We start from the raw sequence: 18,931 nt of genomic DNA on the forward strand, positions 1-18,931 counted from the left end.
AGGCTGGCACGTGGGATCTTAGCACCCGCTGCGTTAGAAGGGTTGAGTCTTAACCACTGGATTGGCAGGGAAGTCCCTGCATCTTCCTGATGACCAGTGATGTTAGGCATCTTTCCATGTGCTTGTCTTCAGTTCCTATATCTTCTTTGTGAAGTGCAATTTTCTGGCACATTTAAATAATTTTGTCAGAGTTCTTAGTATTCTAGATAAAAGTCCTTTACGCAAATGTTTTGCAAATATTTTCTTTGACTCTGTAGCTTACTTTGTAGTTTTCTAAAGAGTCTTTTGAAGAGCAAAAAGTTCTTTAATGAAATCCAGTGTATTGTTTCTTTTTTAGTTCATGTTGTCTCCTGTTTAAGAAATCGCTAAGATTTTCTCCTGTGTTTTCTTCTAGAAGTTTTATAGTTTGGGTTCTTTCGTTTAGGTCTAGTTCTATTTTGAGGTTTACTTTGGTTTGTTTTGTGAGGGTTTTTTTGTTCAAGAGGTGAGGTAAGGGTCACGGTTAATATTTTGTATGTGGATATCCAGACGTCCCAGCACAATTTGCTGGAAAGATCATTCCTCTCATCCATCAGGTTGTCTTAGAAACTTTGTAGAAAATCAATTGGCCACAGAGGATTGAATATATTTCTGGAATCTCTATTGTATTCCAGTGATTTTTTTTTTTTGTCTTTCCTTACACCAGCACTACACTGTCTTGACTACTGTGGCTTTATAATATATCTTGAAATCAGGTAGTGTAAGTCCTCCAACTTTTTGTTTCAAAATTGTTTGCCTCTCCAGATCCTATGCATTTCCATCTGAATTTTAGAATCCAATTGTCAATTTCTATAGAAATATCTTCTAGGATTCTGACTGAGAAGGGAATGAACAGATCAACTTGGAGAGAATGTACCTCTTATAATACAGGATCTTCTGATCCATAAGCATATTATATCTCTCCATTTATTTAGGATTTATTTCTTTCCATGTTTTGTACTTTTGCACAGAATGTTTTGCCAGAACTTCCTAGCTTCTGAACCCAACAGTTCCTTCCAGTCCCAATCCTACTAAACCTCTTCAGTGGTCAACCCTGGACCATTCCCTCTTTCTTGAGGCTCCCTCCTCCCTGGACTTTGTGTCATCACTCTGTCCTTATCTTCCTTCTATTCCTTGGACGATCCCACACTTTCCTCTCACAGGCACTCTCCCTGTTTCACATGACCACAGGACGAACAACTGAAGCTGATCGTCAATACCCCAGGTGGCTGCAGTTCCGTGGTCGGCTGTGGTTGGCAGAGACCTGTAATGGAAGGAAGTCTTCTCTTTGGATCTTTTAGAAAACGATCTGCCTTCTCTCCAACAATTGTGGGACAATGATATTTTTAAAGTGTCTTTAAACGATACCCGTCTTGGAATGGGTGAGTCTGGAGATTAGAGCAGAATTACCAAGTTGGAAAACCTCACCATCTCAGCCTACTGAGATCTTCCACAGTTTCATTTTAGTCGCTTTCTTTTTTTTAACCACTCCCACTTTTTTTTTTTTTTTTTTTTTTTGAGGTACACGGGCCTCTCACTGTTGTGGCTTCTCCCGTTAAGGAGCACAGGCTCCGGACACGCAGGCTCAGCGGCCATGGCTCACGGGCCCAGCCGCTCCGCGGCATGTGGGATCTTCCCGGACCGGGGCACGAACCCGCGTCCCCTGCATCAGCAGGCGGACTCTCAACCACTGCGCCACCAGGGAAGCCCCACTCCCACTTTTAAAGATACTGAAATTCACATATCGTAAAATTAAGTGAACAGTTCAGTCAGTGGCATTAATACATTCACAGTGCTGTACAAGCATCACCTCCACTTAGTTCCAAAACATTTCCATCATTCCAAAGTAAAGCCCCCTACCTGTTAAGTGGTCTCTCCCCATTCCCCTCTAACCCTAGTCCCTGGCAGCCCACAAACTGTGTTATGTCTCTATGGATTTATCTGTTCTGTAATTTATTTATTTATTTATTTATTTTGGGCTGCATTTGGGTCTTTGTTTCTGCTCACGGGCTTTCTCTAGTTGCAGCGAGCAGGGGCTATTCTTCAGTTGCCGTGCGCGGGCTTCTCATTGTGGTGGCTTCTCTTGTTGCAGACCACGGTCTCTAGGTGCATGGCCTTCAGTAGCTGTGGCACGAGGGCTCAGTAGTTGTGGCACATGGGCTTAGTTGCTCCACGGCATGTGGGATCTTCCCGGACCAGGGATTGAACCTGTGTCCCCAGCACTGGCAGGAGGATTCTTAACTATTGCACCACCAGGGAAGTCGCTTGAGTCACTTTTTACCTGTTCTATTTTGTTAAACTGTTCTCCGTTACTTAATGGGAATCCCTGGTTACCCAACCTGTCTGATGAAACTTTAGTAAATAATAATATTCACAGTAGTATCTAAACAGCAGTGATGTCTTAGGGATGGTGATGGGTGCTGTTTGGCTGTTGGTCCTCCCAGAGTTAGCCTTAAGTGTAGGCAAAGTTACACTAAAAATGAGACGTTTTATCAAGAAAAGAAAACTACAGAATATCCCAAATTAACTTCCCAAACTAATTTAGCAAGATGCTAGCATAAAATGCTGACGGAAAAAGCAGGGAAGGATGGGAAACACTGACCACAGTTGAGAGCCATCTGTGGAGGCCCTCACACATGGGCAGGGAAGATAGAAGTTGCAGCTTATCATCTCTGCCTCCATGTTTAAAACCTGGCTGAAACAGTCCAGCTAAACCTAGCTTCAGTGATCAAGCAAGACCGAGAAATGGTATGACCCCTGTGCTTAAAAGCAGAAAGGCACAGCCCAGAACTCTCCCTCTCTTCCCCTGCACCACCCACAAAACCATCTAGCTCTGTTATTTCATTCTGTCTTATCCATTGGGTGTTTGTGCGGGTTTTATGAAGGTAATATTTTTAGATGAGGACTGAAAGATTATGGCAGCCCACTTAAACGTACAAACACACAAAATGAATACAACAAATGCTGAATTTACCTTCACAGGATTATAAAAGAAAGGTCTATCCCCATTTTAGCCCTTTCTCTTCCTCTCTTTTTCTCATCTGGTAATTGGGTAGTACAGAGGGAAGTAGACCCTAATTTCAGTTCCTCTTTTCAATCTGTGCAAACGTGGACAAATAACTTCTGAGCCTGTCACCTTATCTGTGAAACAGGAGATGATAACGTCCCACTTCAGAGCTGTGATGCCGCAATGAAGTAATATTTGTGAAAAGGAAATACACATGCTCTAGGTACAGTAGTGGGTGCTTATAATCCTCCTCCTCACTGAACACTCCAAACAGCACTTTTCTCCTCTGCCTTCTTCAATGCACTGTGAGCGTCTAAAGACGAGAGCTATCTGCTACAGGGACTTCGCTCCGACTCCTCCCAAGTTGCCAAGTCCAAGACAAGAGCGCTGTTTATGTTTGAAAACCTAGGGATTCAGTCCCGAGAGGTCCTAACTGAACTAGGCGGTCTCAAGCCCCGCCCCTGCAGACACAGAGCAGGCCCCCCGCCCCTCTTCGCCCATTGGCCCATTCAATTCACGCCGGGCACCAATGGGCGGAGGCGGCGGTCGCGCAGTCTAAGGCCGAGCCCAGGGAGTAGTGGGGCAGTGTGCGGCCGCTCCGGCTTGACGGAGACTGTGGCGGTCGAGCTCGAGACGCGTCCGCCTGCCCGGAGCTGCGATGAGCACCCCAGCCGTGCCCCAGGACCTGCAGCTGCCCCCGAGTCAGAGGGCCCAGTCCGCGTTCAGAGGTGAGGGCCGCGGTGCCGGGAGCGGCCGCCGCGGCCGCGGGGGGATGGCTCGGGCACGGCCATCAGGGCCTTGGGTTCGCAGACCAGTTTCCGCCCAGTTCAGTTGTGCGAGAAGTCTGGACAGGGTTTGTGAAATGGACAATCGGAGTGGTACCCGCTCCGTGGTGTTAGTGTGCGGGTTGAACGCGTCGCGTGCGGTCGCGACCCACTGGCGGCGGCGACGGGCTTCGATGAGAGGATCCGTTTAGCCGGGGGGTGGGGTGGGGTGGGGTCGGGGGAGTGTGCGGGGCTCCGGCAGGGACCCGCGTTGGGGACCCGGGCCCGCGGAGGCGAGGCCGCGTCAGTGCTGGAAGCTGACTGCGCCTGCGCAGGGCGCTCCCGCCTCCTGAGTCGGGAGTTAATTTCTGGAGGGACGGGAGTGTTCAACTGATGCTTCAGATTTAACACATGTCGCCTTCGACTTTATAGAAATCTAGGGTTAGCTGCGTCTTCAGAAATAATAGATATTTCTTGTCCTACACGTGGGAAAACAGGAAAGAAATTCGCACCCAATTCTGGTAAATTAGAACTTGGAGTCTGGTGTCTCTACCATTTAGCTTCTTAAAACTTGGCTTTCAGGAGCTGTATGTTGAAAATGATGTTCTCCAGACTTTTCACTTTCAGACAGTAGAGAATGTGATTCTTGTACAGAGTAGTTATGGGGACCAGTTATAGTAACAGTCATTTCAAAATGTGATTATTTCTCAAAGGCAGTACTGAACTGGGAAATTTTCTGTTATACATAAGATGTAATCTCAAGCAGAACATTTTTCGAAGTTAAATCTTCGTTTAGTCAGTATTTTATTTGATGTTGTTATTGCAGCTGATGTTGACCTGTAGCTCATTTGTTATTTAGAGCAAAGAAGACAAAAACTCAAGGAGCATCTGTTAAAAAGAAAAACTTTTTTTGCATACAAACAGGAAAATCAGATATTATCCAGGTGAGTCAAATTTTTTTCACTTCACATCTGTCAAATTATATCAGAGCTATCCAGTAAAGATGTAATGTGAGCCACACATGTAATTTAAAATTTTCTAGTAGCCCCATTTTTAAAGTTTTGTTTTTAAAGATGAAATGAATTTTAATACATTTTATTTAATCCAGTATTTTAATTTGTATTTCTTTATATTAGGTACTCTACTTATTGATATATTTTGTGTTGATGAATGCTTCATACCCTTCTCCAGGGTGGAAAATACTCAGATTCTGCTATGTTTAGGAGATAGAGCTGGCAGGACTTGGTGATGGATTAGATATGGGATGTAAAAGAAAAAATAGAGTTGAAGATGATCCTTAATTTTCCAGGGTAAAGGAGGCTAAAGAGATATGACAACTAAATTCAATACCTGACCCTTATACTGTATTTAATAGTGGAAAGGGAAATGCTATAAAGGACATTATCAGGTCCGTTTTCAACTATGAACAATAGATTAAAATGGTTAAGGTAAATTTATGAATTTGATAACTGTTCTGTGGTTATGTAAGAAAATTCCTATTTTTAGGAAATAAACATTTAAGTATTTAAGGGTAAAGAGGCATCATGTATGTAACTTAACTTGAAAGGTTCAGATAAAAAGTTGTGTATACTCCACACATAGACATGTTCAGAAAGAGTGCAAATGATAATGCAAATGGGATAAAATGTTAACAATAGGCAAATCTGGATAAAGAGTTTGAATTATTTATAATTTTGCAACTTTATATAAGTTTGGCATTGTTTCCAAATAAAAATTATTTTTTAATTTTTTTACTCTACATTAATTAGTTGCTTTTCTTTAGAATAAACATTTTCTTTCACAAATCCCAATTTTTTGTTTAAGACAAAAGATGATCCTAGACTTTTGATTTGAATAACTGAGTGGATAGCGATACCATATATTGAGATGGGAAGCCTGAGGGAGGAGTGGGAGAATGGGGAGTTCTGTTCTGACTATGTTAAGTCTGAGGCAGCAATAAGACATCTAAGTGGAGATGCCAAATAGCGATGTGTCTGAAGTTCAGGGGTGAGAATGGGACTACAGATATAAACTTGGGAGTTGTCAGTGTGTAGATGGTATTTCTTTAAAACCTTGGGGTGGAATGAGATTACTAGAGAGAAAGCAAAGAGAACATTAATTCACATAAGACAGTGACTCTCAACTACTTATTTAAATAAGGAATCCAACTGGGTCGTGGGGTTTAGAGTACTCTTATACACAATGGGAAGAAAAGAACATTCTAAACTCAACTATACAGAAATCAAATTTTGCTGACTCTAAAATGTACATTTTGTTCACATTTTTACGTCTCTGAACTTGAAATCTGCCTTAGAATCCAAGGCATATCCAACTGACCCTTTTTTTTCCCTTCGTTGGAATACAAAATCACTTGCTAAGAGATTCTCACAGCCTGTACTAACCTATATACTGTAGCCTGTACTAGCCTATATCTATAAAAAGGGAGTTTAAGTTTAATTCTTGAAGAAGCTTTTGCTTTGTATATACATATATTCTAAATGCAATGCTATTTAGAAACTAAAATCCACATGATTAATAAATTAAGTTGTGAGTGTGTGTGGAAATTTTTGAATTTCTTTTGGGAGAACTATTTATAAAAATTTTTTTTCAATGTAAGTCTGGTACTAAGTACTTAAAACTAACCAAAGAAAATGTTGCTTAATAAAGATTTTTGAAGACTTGTTTGAATGACTAGAGAATGGTTTAGAATGAGATTGTGGGGGGAGGGTATTAAGGCTTGTAAGAAAATACTTTTAAATTCCTCAGCCGTCTTGTTTACACTATTAAATCACCCTATAATAAAGAAGAGTTTTGCTTAGGACAAAGCTCAGTTCTTGCCTCAGTTTAAAACAGCAAAGTCAGATAATTGTTATATCCTCCCATACCTCCCCCAGAAAAGGAAACTTCCTTGGTATGGACTTTTTTTTTTTTTTTTAAGTGATAGAGACCAGAGAGTGAGGATATCTGAAGGCCAGATCCAAGAAGAGACAAAAGTTCTGGAACTTAAGGCAAAAATGGTAAGATATGGAATAGCCCTCCTAAATGTTCCCTTTCCCCCCATTCCTAAAGAAGGTTTTTTCTAAACTCTTTCTGAAAGATTTGTCTTTAACTAATTTGTCTTTAACTCTTCTAGACTGATAAAGAGAATGTCGGTAGACCTACTGGGATCAAGAATAGTATAACAATGGAAAAAAACTGTATTCCTTTAAAACCTTGTAATGAATTAACCAATTCAACTACAGCAGTTGATACACCTAATTTTGAGGATAATAATCAAACTCTGCCATTGTTACCAATTAAAGATGACCCCCAAAGTCAACATATGACGTTAAGCCAAGCATTTCACCTTAAAAACAACAGTAAAAAGAAACAAATGACTACAGAAAAACCAAAGCAAGATGCGAACATGCCCAAGAAACCTGTGCTTGGATCTTATCGTGGCCAAATTGTTCAGTCTAAGATTAATTCCTTTAGAAAACCTCTACAAGTCAAAGATGAGAGTTCTGCAGCAACGAAGAAACTTTCAGCTACTGTCTCGAAAGCCACAAAGTCTCAGCCTGTACACGCCAGCAGTGTAACAGTGAAAAGTGATAGAGCCTCACATATGACGACTGCCACTAAATTTGTGAGCACTACATCTCAGAGCAGTCAACCTGTGCGACCTTCTATTAGAAGTCACCACAGTAATAACCAGAACACCATGAAACAAGACATCAGTAGGACGTCTGCCAGTGTTACAGTTAGGAAAGGGCCTCGAGAGAAAGAATTATTACAGTTAAATACGGTTTCATCTATTATCAAAACCAGTTCTTCTCAGGACATAAAAAGAAATAAGACACTATCAAGAAGCATGACATCTGAAATGGTAGCCAGGCCTGCTTCGTCTTCTAATACTAAACTGATAGAAAAGTCAAAAAGCATTGACCAGCGCAGACATACCATGGTGAAAGCAGCTATTGATAGTAGATGGACTCAGCCCAGAGAAACTGCGGAGGAGAGAAAGTAAGTAGATGTGGTTTTGTTAGCTTCATTTTTAGTAGGGTACCATTTGTGAATTTGGCTTATCATTTCCTTGAATGTATTAGAGCTTTTTGTACATGGATTCTCTTCAGTCATGTGAAGATCAATTTAAGCAAATTTATATCGTGGAACAGTATGTCCTAAGTTATTGTGCTTGAGTGTGTTTAATTAGGTTGTTTTATGTAATCTAAGTTAAAATACTTAATAAAATTGAGAAATATTTTATAACCTCTCCATTTAAAAATGCATTCCTGGGGTCTTTGTGAGCATATCATTAACATTGATAGGTTCTGTATTTCTTTTTCTTCAAGCTGGTGAACTATGTATATGCCACCAGTGTAGAATTACTTAAAGACCTGAAATATTTTTTTAACTTTCACTGTATTTGACAGAAATCTGTTATCAGTATCACAGTAATGTTTATATGCTGCTTCTAACTGTAGGGCTCGTCTGAGTGAGTGGAAAGCTGGCAAAGGAAGAGTAATGAAAAGGCCTCCGAGCTCAGTGGTTACCCAGCCTGAGCCCGAAGCACAAAATGAAAAGCCAGTTGGATCCTTCTGGACTACCATGGCAGAAGAAGACGAACAGCGAGTGTTTACTGAAAAAGTAAACAAGACATTTTCTGAATGCCTAAACCTGATTAATGAGGTAGAGTCTTTTTCTTTATTTGTGTAGTAGTTTATAGTTTGCAAATTAACCTTCATCAACATTATCTCATTAAATTATACTGTCACTCTTTTTTGACCAATTAATGTGTCAGCAGTGTTATGGAGACTTACTGTTAATTGTGAGATTGTTTCTCTTTAGCCTTAAATGGACTACATTCTCACTGAGTTCATATAAATATATCAAATGGATACTTAGATTTTTTTCAGTTGAGTTGTAAATATTGTATTCCTCTAAGATGTTACCACAGAGTGGGCTGGGGGGTGGATATTCACTCTGATACTTTTGTTTTTACATTCATTCAATATATTTACAATTTTTTTTCAACTTATTCCCATACTTTATCAAAGACTAGCAACACAAATTATTATCACAGATTAAATTTAACTAAAATAGTTGCAAGCAAAATCCCATTAATCTAAACCAATATCATCATGGCCTTGAACTGTAGAATTTTACGATTTGGACCAGAATTCCTATGTGTATGGTAATCAACTTCAGAGTGTTTTTATTTTATTTCCTGACTTCTCCTAATTTTTAAAAAAATATATACGTGTAGGGCTTCCCTGGTGGCGCAGTGGTTGAGAGTCCGCCTGCCGATGTAGGGGACATGAGTTGGTGCCCCGGTCCAGGAAGATCCCACATGCCGCGGAGCGGCTGGGCCCGTGAGCCATGGCCGCTGAGCCTGTGTGTCCAGAGCCTGTGCTCCGCAACGGGAGAGGCCACAACAGTGAGAGGCCCGCGTACCAAAAAAAAAAAAAATATATATATATATACACACACACACACACGTATATTTTAATATGTATAAGAATCATCTTAATATATTGTTTAACTGTCACTTATAGTTGTGAATTTTCTTTATACATCTTTATTGGAGTATAATTGCTTCACAATGGTGTGTTAGTTTCTGCCGTAGAACAAAGTGAATCAGCTATACGCACACACATATCCCCATATCCCCTCCTTCTTGAGCCTCCCTCCCACCCTCTCTATCCCACCCCTCTAGGTGGTCACAAAGCATCGAGCTGATCTCCCCGTCACTCACTAGTATCTAAGATCCATAGCAAGACTGAACATATAGAGTGTGATTTCAAACTTTTCTCTAGTCTTCATGAGCATCTTTCAACTTTTTGTGGTTCTGACAACCAGTGGAAATTATAGTCAGGGAAACTGATTCTCTTATTTCTGCTCTGCTGGGGTTTTTTATTGATACTATGGAATTTTTCTGCCCTGCTACTTAACTATATATAGCTCTTAATTACGTAAACCATTACAGATTCATTTTAATCTTACTATCAAAACTTTTTGACAAAGATAATTGAAGAAGAAACTTGCAAGCTATTCTCATAAGCATTTAGTAGATGCAAAAATTCTAAATAAAGTATTAACAAATAGAATCTCATAATATAAAGAGGATAAACATCAAGATCAAGTAGAGTTTTAGTCATTTTTTTACTAATATTTTTCTCAACTAGTATTTCTTTTTTCTTCTCTCTCTGACTTTTGACTGATATGCTTCTTGCTAGCCATTCAGAACAAGTCTGGAGTAAGGAGTATAATGGTGAATATTTTATGAATAATTTTCTACCAACCTTTTATCTCTTTATCACTGACCTTGATTACAGTAAGTTTACTTAATTGTTCATAGTTTGTAGGCTAAATGACATCACTCACTTTATTTCTTGCTATTTTAGGGATGTCCAAAAGAAGAAGTATTGGTTACACTAAATGACCTGATTAAAAATATTCCAGATGCCAAAAAACTTGTTAAATATTGGATATGCCTTGCACGTGTTGAACCACTTACGAGTCCTATTGAAAATATTATCGCAATCTATGAGAAGGCCATTCTGGCAGGAGCTCAGGTGAGATTAAAACTTACTGGTCTTTATTATTACAGTGTAAATAATTCAGAATTATTTTGGAACACATCACCGCATAACTTGATAAGATTGTGGTTATATATGTGGCAGTGATGAACGTTTAAAGGCCACAAGGATTGCATATTATAAAGGCTGTTTCTCAACCTTCTAAAACTTGCTCATGTACTAGGGATAATCAGACCTTAGAAAATGGATATAAGCTGAAATGTGTATTTCATGAAACGTGCTGTGAGAAATATTTTAGCACAGCATGTCGTTTTGCACATTCTCTAGTTGAGAAATCTACTGGGTAACTGAATTTTCAATATTAAAATGTATTTATTGACTAGAAAGCAAATGGAGTTAAATTAACTTTTAAAATGTTAGTAAGTTCTGATGGCTTTGTGAGAGAATTCTTTCACTTTAGGAGTATATCTTTATGGACTCACATTTATATGCCATATGTTTGGTCCAGAAAATGGCAATAAACTAATATCTCTGACATTATTACCACCATAGTGGTTTGATATTATACCTGTCACCTCTTCCTTGTGTGCTGCTACCAGAAAAACCCTGGGTATAGAAAAAAATGGTATCTTGAGGTTTTTTTGATTTGATTGGTTTGACATTTTGATTGGTTTGATTTGTGAATCAATGACATTTGATTGACATTTGATTGGTTTTGTTGTCTTTACGGTCAGATATTCCTAAAATGTATTTCCTTCTGACCAAGTTTCTCAGAAACGCATTCTTGGAAATTGTTTACAAAGGGAGTTTTTTTAAAAACTTTTTTAGCCTTTTCTTAAGAAAGGTCTATATCCTTCAGTATCAGCAAAACCAGCAAATGCTATTTGATCTTTCATCTGAATCAAAAATCAAATATTCAGCAGATATTCTCTCTATGGCTATTGTGTGTAAAACACTTTGCTGAAGGGTAATTGTATTTCACCGAATCTCACCTGGAAGAGAATGTTAGGTCCCTACTACATTGAACCAGAAGGGACGTTACTTACAGCAGCTTGTGACAGTATAGCTAGGATGCAAAACTAGAGCCAGGTGTTCACAGAGAAAGCAGTAGTGTAAAGAGAAAGATGTGAGACCAGAGCAGAAATTGGAAAACAGGGATCAAAATTAGCCAAGAAAATTAAAAGCCAGATGGGTGAGTAGTTCAGGACTAAGTTCTAGAATTAAGAATATGAGCCTGAGCTTCTCTTTCATATAATATTTTGAATATATTGCATTAGCAGGCATCATGGTTCAAAGGAACATAGTAAGTACTTATAATATGTGACATATAATGGATGCTTTACTAAACTGTTGAATTTTTTTTTTTTTTTTTTTTGGCGGTACGCGGGCCTCTCACTGTTGTGGCCTCTCCCGTTGCGGAGCATAGGCTTTGGACGCGCAGGCTCAGTGGCCATGGCTCACGGGCCCAGCCGCTCCGCGGCATGTGGGATCTTCCCGGACTGGGGCACGAACCTGTGTCCCTTGCATCAGCAGGCGGACTCTCAACCACTGCACCACCAGGGAAGCCCCAAACTGTTGAATTTTTGAATAAATGAAATGTTAGGCTGATCAACCTTGAACTCTTCAGAAATGCATTTAATAGCACGTGAAACAAAAATATAACCATGGACTTGGATGTAGGGGAAAAGGAATAAACTAATATAAATTTAGAGAAACTTAATATAATCAGCTCTTTGATAGATATTAATAGTCTTAATTTGCTATTTGTTCATTCATTTTGTCCCTATCAGGTAAGCAGTAATATTTACCATAGGCTGAAGAAAAATTATGGGGAAATTTTTTAAACTGATGAAATTCTGTCCCTTAAGTTCATTTTTATTGGAAAAGACAGTCATATTTTTAATTGGAGTGGCAAAATAAGTGTTCTGAGAAAAATGGTCCAAGAATCATTGCTTTGTTATAAAATATGAAATTTAATCACTGGTTTTAATACTTTCAACTTGGACAACCTTAGTTAATGTCTGAGAATATAAAACTTATATGGGTCTGCTTTCTTCATTAAAAAAAAATTAAGCCTATTGAAGAGATGCGACATGCAATTGTTGACATTCTTACAATGAAGAGTCAAGAAAAAGTTAAATTTGGTAAGTTAGTTTCTTTTGTTTTCTTCAAGTGAATTGTGATTTGATTAAATTTCTTTGCTGAATTATTTTTCTTTTATCTTTTTAAACTTTTTAAATATTTAAGTTGTTTCTTTCCTCATACTTCTGTTGACATACCTCTGAAATTCTTTGGCTTTATGTAGTATAAATAATTTTTAATTAGGAGGTCTGGTTTGAAACCCAAATTTGTTATCATGTGTCTGTGAAAGTTACCTTACCTTTCTAGGCCTTAATTTCCTGTCTTAAAAATGAGGCAGTTTGACTAGATGATCTTTAAGACGTTTTGGTTCAACAGAGAATATTTCTGTTTATGTTTGCTGTTATTATGCCCCAGTGGAACATACAGATGTATATGCTCTGATCTTACTGGCTACATTTAATAAAGGAGCTTAAGAGGGAATGGTCAGGGAGACAGGAGGAAAAACCAGGAAAGACTAGTATACCACAAACCAAAGGAGCAGAAAGGTTTAAGAATAGCCTAACCCATTGACATGGGTAAAGGGCGTCAAAAGATACAAATTACCAGTTATAAAATAAATAAGTCCTGGGCATACAAAGTACAGCATGGTGACTGTAGATAATAACACTGTATTGCATATTTGAAAGTTGCTGAGAGAGTAGATCTTAAAAGTCCTCATCACAAGAAAAAAAATGTGTGTAACTATGTATGGGGAGAGATGGTTTCATTTCACAATATGTTCTGGTCATCATTTCATGATACATACAAATATCAAATCATGTTGTACACTTGAAACTAATACAATGTTGTATGTCATTTATACCTCAATTAAAAAAAAATTTTTTTAAAGTATAACCTAATCCTGTGTCTTTGTGCTAAAGACAGCAAAGTAGAAATAAGAATTTTATAGAATCTTCCTCATAATTCTCACTGGCTCTAAAGATATTTAGAAAGAGAAAACCAGTATTTAAACCTGGTTCAGTTATTCTACCTTTTTTTTCCTTAATAGAATCATACTAGTTAGTGGAATCTTTCCAGCTGGTAGAATATTTATCTTTAGATGCAAAAAGAAGTGCTATCCATAAACTCTTGGCTTTCGAAATATATAATTATAAATTCTAGGTATAAAATCCATTTTACAAATTAAAATTATTTGTAAACAGCAAGAAAACATCTTTGGGAAGTATAAGACAAATAATAAGAGAGAGAAGCACCACTTTGGTATCTCTCAGATCCCTTAATCCCAGAAATCCAAACTTGACTACATCACTTTTCCCCAAACCTTTTCCTTAGTTTGGTTCCCTATCTCAGTGACTGACACTGTCGAGTTCTCCAAGCCAGAAATCTTGGGGTTATATTTCACTCCTTCCCTCTTTTCCCACTTTCCCACCCCTGTTTCCTAGCCAATCAAATTCAGTTTAACTTCCTAGGCATCTCTTAAAATCCATCCACTTCTCTCCATCCTTACTCTCATTACTATAGTCACGATCACTGACAGCTCTTACGTGGACTACAACAATGGTTTCCTTACTTAGGTTCCTGCTTCTCTACTCTGGCTCCAATCTGTTCTCAAGACTGCAACCAAAATGCCCCATCACGTATCTGCTTAGATTCCTGATCCCAGCCTCTCTTGTCACTCCCTCTCCTACACATCCCTGATTGCTTTCTTTACTTTTTTTTTTATTTCCTAGAAGGAGCTGTACTCTCTGTCTTGCCTCTGGGTCTCTCCAAGCCAGTCTTCTACTTTTAACCTAATTCGTACCACAGTTCACCTGTCACTTCCTTGAGGTAGCCTTCCCTGATGTCCACCTTTCCTCTCAACCCACCTAGATGAAATGCCCTGTTTTGTGCGCGCTGGTTTTCTCTGTGCAGTATTTTATGCACTTGATTGCTTGTTTGTCTTGTCTTTCAAGCTCTAAACTCTGTTGTCAAGGACTGGGTCTGATCTTCCTCGCCACTGCAGCCCCAGTACTACTGCAAAAATATTTGTTGAATTAATGAATCGATATTCCCTCTCTCCTTACTTCAACTTATCCTCACTAAACCACATTCACTTTATCATGTAACTAAAATCATCACTTAGTAAAAATCTCTATCAATTTAAAAAAAGGAAAAAACCTAATAATCAAATCTAGAGGTCTTTTCAGCTCAGTGGATTTACCAGGATGTCTCACAAGTATTTCACATCTAACATGTTTTATTTGGAATGGCTTGTCTTCCCTCGCTGCTTCCTCATACCAGCATCTCTTCCTCCCAAAAAAGAAAAAAAAAAGAAAAAATCCTCCTTTGTCATTAAAGACTCTGAAGCAAGAAATTTTAGAAGGAATGCACACATCCACACTCATTCAGACCTTCATATGTGTTAATTTGTTAAGTGCTGACTCAGGAATAACACTAAACTTGGGCCCTTCCTTCCCACTGTCCACTCTACCACCTTGCTCAGACTGTGGTAACAGCTTTGTCTTCTTACCATCACAGATCATTACCTTTTTTTTTTGGTTGTGCTGCACAGCATATGGGATCTTACTTCCCCGACTAGGGATCAAACCCGTGCCCCTGCAGTGGAAGCACGTAGTCTTAACTGCTGGACCACCAGGGAAGTCCCACAAATCATTCCCTGCCATTCTAAACCGTTCTGTATGGTGACCAAATCTAATTATATCTGTCTCTCCAGTGAATTTTTTTTTTTTTTTTTTTTTTTTTTTTTGTGGTACGCGGGCCTCTCACTGCTGTGGCCTCTCCCGTTGCAGAGCACAGGCTCCGGACACGCAGGCTCAGCGGCCATGGCTTACGGGCCCAGCCGCTCCGCGGCATGTGGGATCTTCCCAGACCAGGGCACGAACCCGTGTCCCCCGCATCGGCAGGCAGACTCTCAACCACGGCGCCACCATGGAAACCCTCCAGTGAATTTTTTTAACTAAAACTTCCTACCTGTCTGAACTCATCACCTCCTTCCCACATTTGCACCTTGCTCCTTACCCTATGTTCTAAGCACATTGGCCCTTTAATATTGTCTTAATGGATCATTTTCTTTTAAGCTTCATATCGAAATTGTCTTCGTCTTGTACTCATTTTTCAAGACCCTGCCTAAATGTCATTTGTGAAGCCTTCCCTTGCCATCTCCCTGTCCCTCAAGCAAACTCAGTTATTTCTTTTTATGGGTTCCCATAACCTTTTGTTTTTACCTCAATTCAAGCGTTTTCCTCATTTTATAATTATTTTAAAGCATGTCTGTTCCACAGAATGTGAACTTTTTAAAGGATGGGGATGATTTCCTTCTTACATTTGTATCTATAATCCCTGACACATAGGAGATAGTAAATATTTGTTAAATAATTGTTAGCAGTATTTGCTTAGAAAAACTAATGGTTAGGAGATGGCTGTTTGGTTCTTTTATTTTGAAAATCTGGCCAACTGTAAATAACTTTGTCTTCTGATTTTGTTCTTTAAATTTGACCAGAAGCTTAATCTATAAATCTGTTTCTATAGGAGAAAATATTGAGGAGGCTTGTGCGACCAAGGAACAAATCCAAGAAGCCACCACTGACGATACAAGTGTTAATCTGGGGTCAGAAAAACCGGAAATAGAAAATAAGCATCCTAGAAATGTGGTATTTCAAGGTTGTGAAAAAGAGCAAGATGACAAAACAAAAGACCCAACCAGTGATGTTAAAACCCCCAATACAGAAACTAGGGCGGGTTGCTTAATTAAATATAATGTGTCTACTACTCCATACTTGCAAAGGTAAACTTTTAAAGTGTAATGTTCTCTGATTTGTTTTTATGCTTAGGATCATGCATGTGGTATTTTAAAATGTTTAAGAGAGCTTCCGATTAGAACTATTTGTTAATAGAAAGGTTTGAAACAAAATGTGATTGGAACATTTCACCCTTTAAATACTGTATTTGCTTTGCTTTTCCCTAAATATTGCCATTTTAAAAAAGAAAAACTTTTAGGTCATTTTTACTTTTATCTCTGTATTATTAATAGCAGTGGGTTTTGGAATTGAGCGATTAGCCAATTCTATAGATATTCAAGTATCTACTGTGTACAAGTTGTAACAACAGGGAAATGAATAAGTTCCTTACTTATTGCAGGACCTCTTTCTGTAGGACAAGCAGTGACATGGTTGTAACATACAAGTTATAGTATGATAAATAGCATAAAAGTGTGAAGTGAAAATTTAACGTGTTTTTTAACTCTGGGAATAATTTTGTGTTTTTTTTAGTGTGAAAAAGAAGATGCAGTTTGATGAAACAAATTCTGCATTTAAAGAGCTCAAGTTTCTCACACCAGTTAGACGATCTCGACGTCTTCAAGAGAAGACTTCAAAATTGCCAGATATGTTAAAAGACCATTTTCCCTGTGTGTCTTCACTGGAGCAGTTAACAGAGTTGGGAAGTGAAACTGACGCTTTTGTGTGCCGCCCCAATGCAGCCCTGTGCCGCTTGTACTCGGAGACTGACACGACAGAAGAGAAGTGAAGCTCAGATAGGAGGTTGTATTATTTCGAGGGTGTTTGGTTGGTTGGTTTGTTGTGGCTTTTCATGTCCCTTAGGTCAAGAGTCGCCAAGTACCTAAGTATTCACGGCAGTCAGCGCTCCCACTAATGTCCACTCTATAGCAGGTGTTGCCTCCTGTGCATCGGAAAGCTAATCCTACCTTGTCAATCTCAATAGACTGACTTTTCCTCTAAGACAGGTAAATTTTGTGAAGACAAGATTTAGCTTGCTTTCTCACCCAATTCTACTAGCCCAGACTGCTGTGGTCTCCTGTGTCCCTGGGACTCTGCCCCTGGTTCTTCACTGTCACTCTCCAGCAATGCCAGTGAGTCTGCATCTGTGGTCTCTTGGCCTCTTTTTTCTTGTAGCCGAGGTCCGCGAGAGGGATAGTTAACTAAATACTCCATTTCTAAGAGAAGATACTTTGTTGGAAGAAAGAAAATGTGCCAAACCTAGTGGGCATTCAGAACTTTAAATCTGAGTTCCTTTCCTTAGTTCCTTTTCTAACTTGACTATCCAAAATGTTAAAAATTTTAACTTCCATCACTTCTTTTGATATAGTTTATAGACTAATAGAAGGCAGTTAGAGAAGGAATATATAATATTTCATAAATGTCATCCTAGTTTAGGTAGTATTTCTAAAATAACTAATACTTAAAATTGATTTATTCCTTGTTATATAAAAACATCATGTCTCCTAAAACATTATAGTCATACACAGTAAGTAGGTCTCTGCTCCCCACACATAAATACCACCAGTAAAATTGTTTTGTAAGTCTCTGAACTAATACTTAAATAGCATACATCCTTCACCAACTCTACAGTTTCAAGTAAGGATTTAGTCATTGTAAAAGGTTAGATAGTTTTAAAACTGTGTAATATGAATGTGGTTGAAAATCACATACTTATTCTTATTTATGTTCATTAATTCCATTTGTATAATAGTGCCAGTCTTTGTTCTATTTATTGTCTTATGTTCTAGAGAGTAGGATTTTTATTCCTTTTAAGCTGTGTACCTAATATGTATACAATAAATGAAAACAGCTATATAACGATATTGCAATGACATTTCTTTCAACAAATATAAAATGCAATTTAACCAGGGTGAATAAATTTGAACCTTGCCTTTGAAATACATTATAGTGGGATTGGACTTTAGGTTTTTCAACACTTAAAATAAGTGTGTGCTTAATGGTGTATTTCCTTTTGAAAAATTATCAATCTACTTATCTAAAAATTAAAAAACTAATTCTTTAGTTTTTTTTCATCCTTTGTATGAATGATGCAAAATATGCCATTTTGAGATAAACTTCAAGCTGGCATATACTCTCAGCTTTGTAATATCCATACCATATGTTTCATTAGGCCATATAACATAGCTTGAAATACCTCAGTGAAAGAGAGCTTGAGATAAACTGTTCTGTTTGGACAGGTTTCATACAGTGCTGTTTTTTTTTTTTCCTCTTCAACTGAGGGAAAATCTATCTAAATCATCATAGTTCTAACACTTATTGACTAGTTGTAACTCCTTTCCAGATGCTTGAGAACAGTTAGCACATGTCTGACCTAGGTTTGTTCCAAGCTAAATATCTCCAAGAATGTGATGGACGGTGCATGAGCCTTGAAGTCCAACAGACCTACATTCAAAAGTTCTGCTCCTACCTTCTCTTAAAAGTTTCATGACTGTGGAGAAGCTACTTAGTTGAATCTCCTGTTTCTGAAGGGTGAAGTGGAGATAATCCGTTTTGGTCATTTTGTATCATTTTTATCTGCCTGTCCCCCCTGTTGAATGGCCAGAATGGGCACCTGACTGAAGCTGGACTGTCAGAATCGTTTCCACAGGTGTTTGGAATCAGGACTGAGAGTCAGTCTTTCCTATGTAGTTGGACCTGGAAAATGTAAATAGGCACTGGGTGACCGTTCGAAGGTTGGGGAGCAAAGATCACCAGAGAGAACAGTGAAGTAACTACCCAGAGAAAAGCAGGGGCTCCTGCCTGGGG

General features: G+C 38.6%; 1 protein-coding gene across 1 annotated transcript; it reads left to right on the plus strand.

Annotated features, from left to right (window-relative positions):
- Nucleotides 1–3,595: 3,595 nt before the first annotated feature.
- Nucleotides 3,596–18,405, plus strand: CKAP2 (cytoskeleton associated protein 2). The gene is made up of 9 exons (XM_079903082.1): nt 3,596–3,753; nt 4,649–4,733; nt 6,728–6,806; nt 6,923–7,791; nt 8,253–8,457; nt 10,173–10,343; nt 12,382–12,451; nt 15,918–16,173; nt 16,658–18,405. The coding sequence occupies exons 1-9, from the start codon at nt 3,684–3,686 to the stop codon at nt 16,911–16,913; spliced, it is 2,061 nt and encodes a 686-aa protein (XP_079759208.1). The 5' UTR covers nt 3,596–3,683; the 3' UTR covers nt 16,914–18,405.
- Nucleotides 18,406–18,931: the final 526 nt, after the last annotated feature.

The sequence above is a fragment of the Stenella coeruleoalba genome (genome assembly GCF_951394435.1).
Source record: "Stenella coeruleoalba genome assembly, chromosome: 18".
NCBI lineage: Eukaryota > Metazoa > Chordata > Mammalia > Artiodactyla > Delphinidae > Stenella > Stenella coeruleoalba.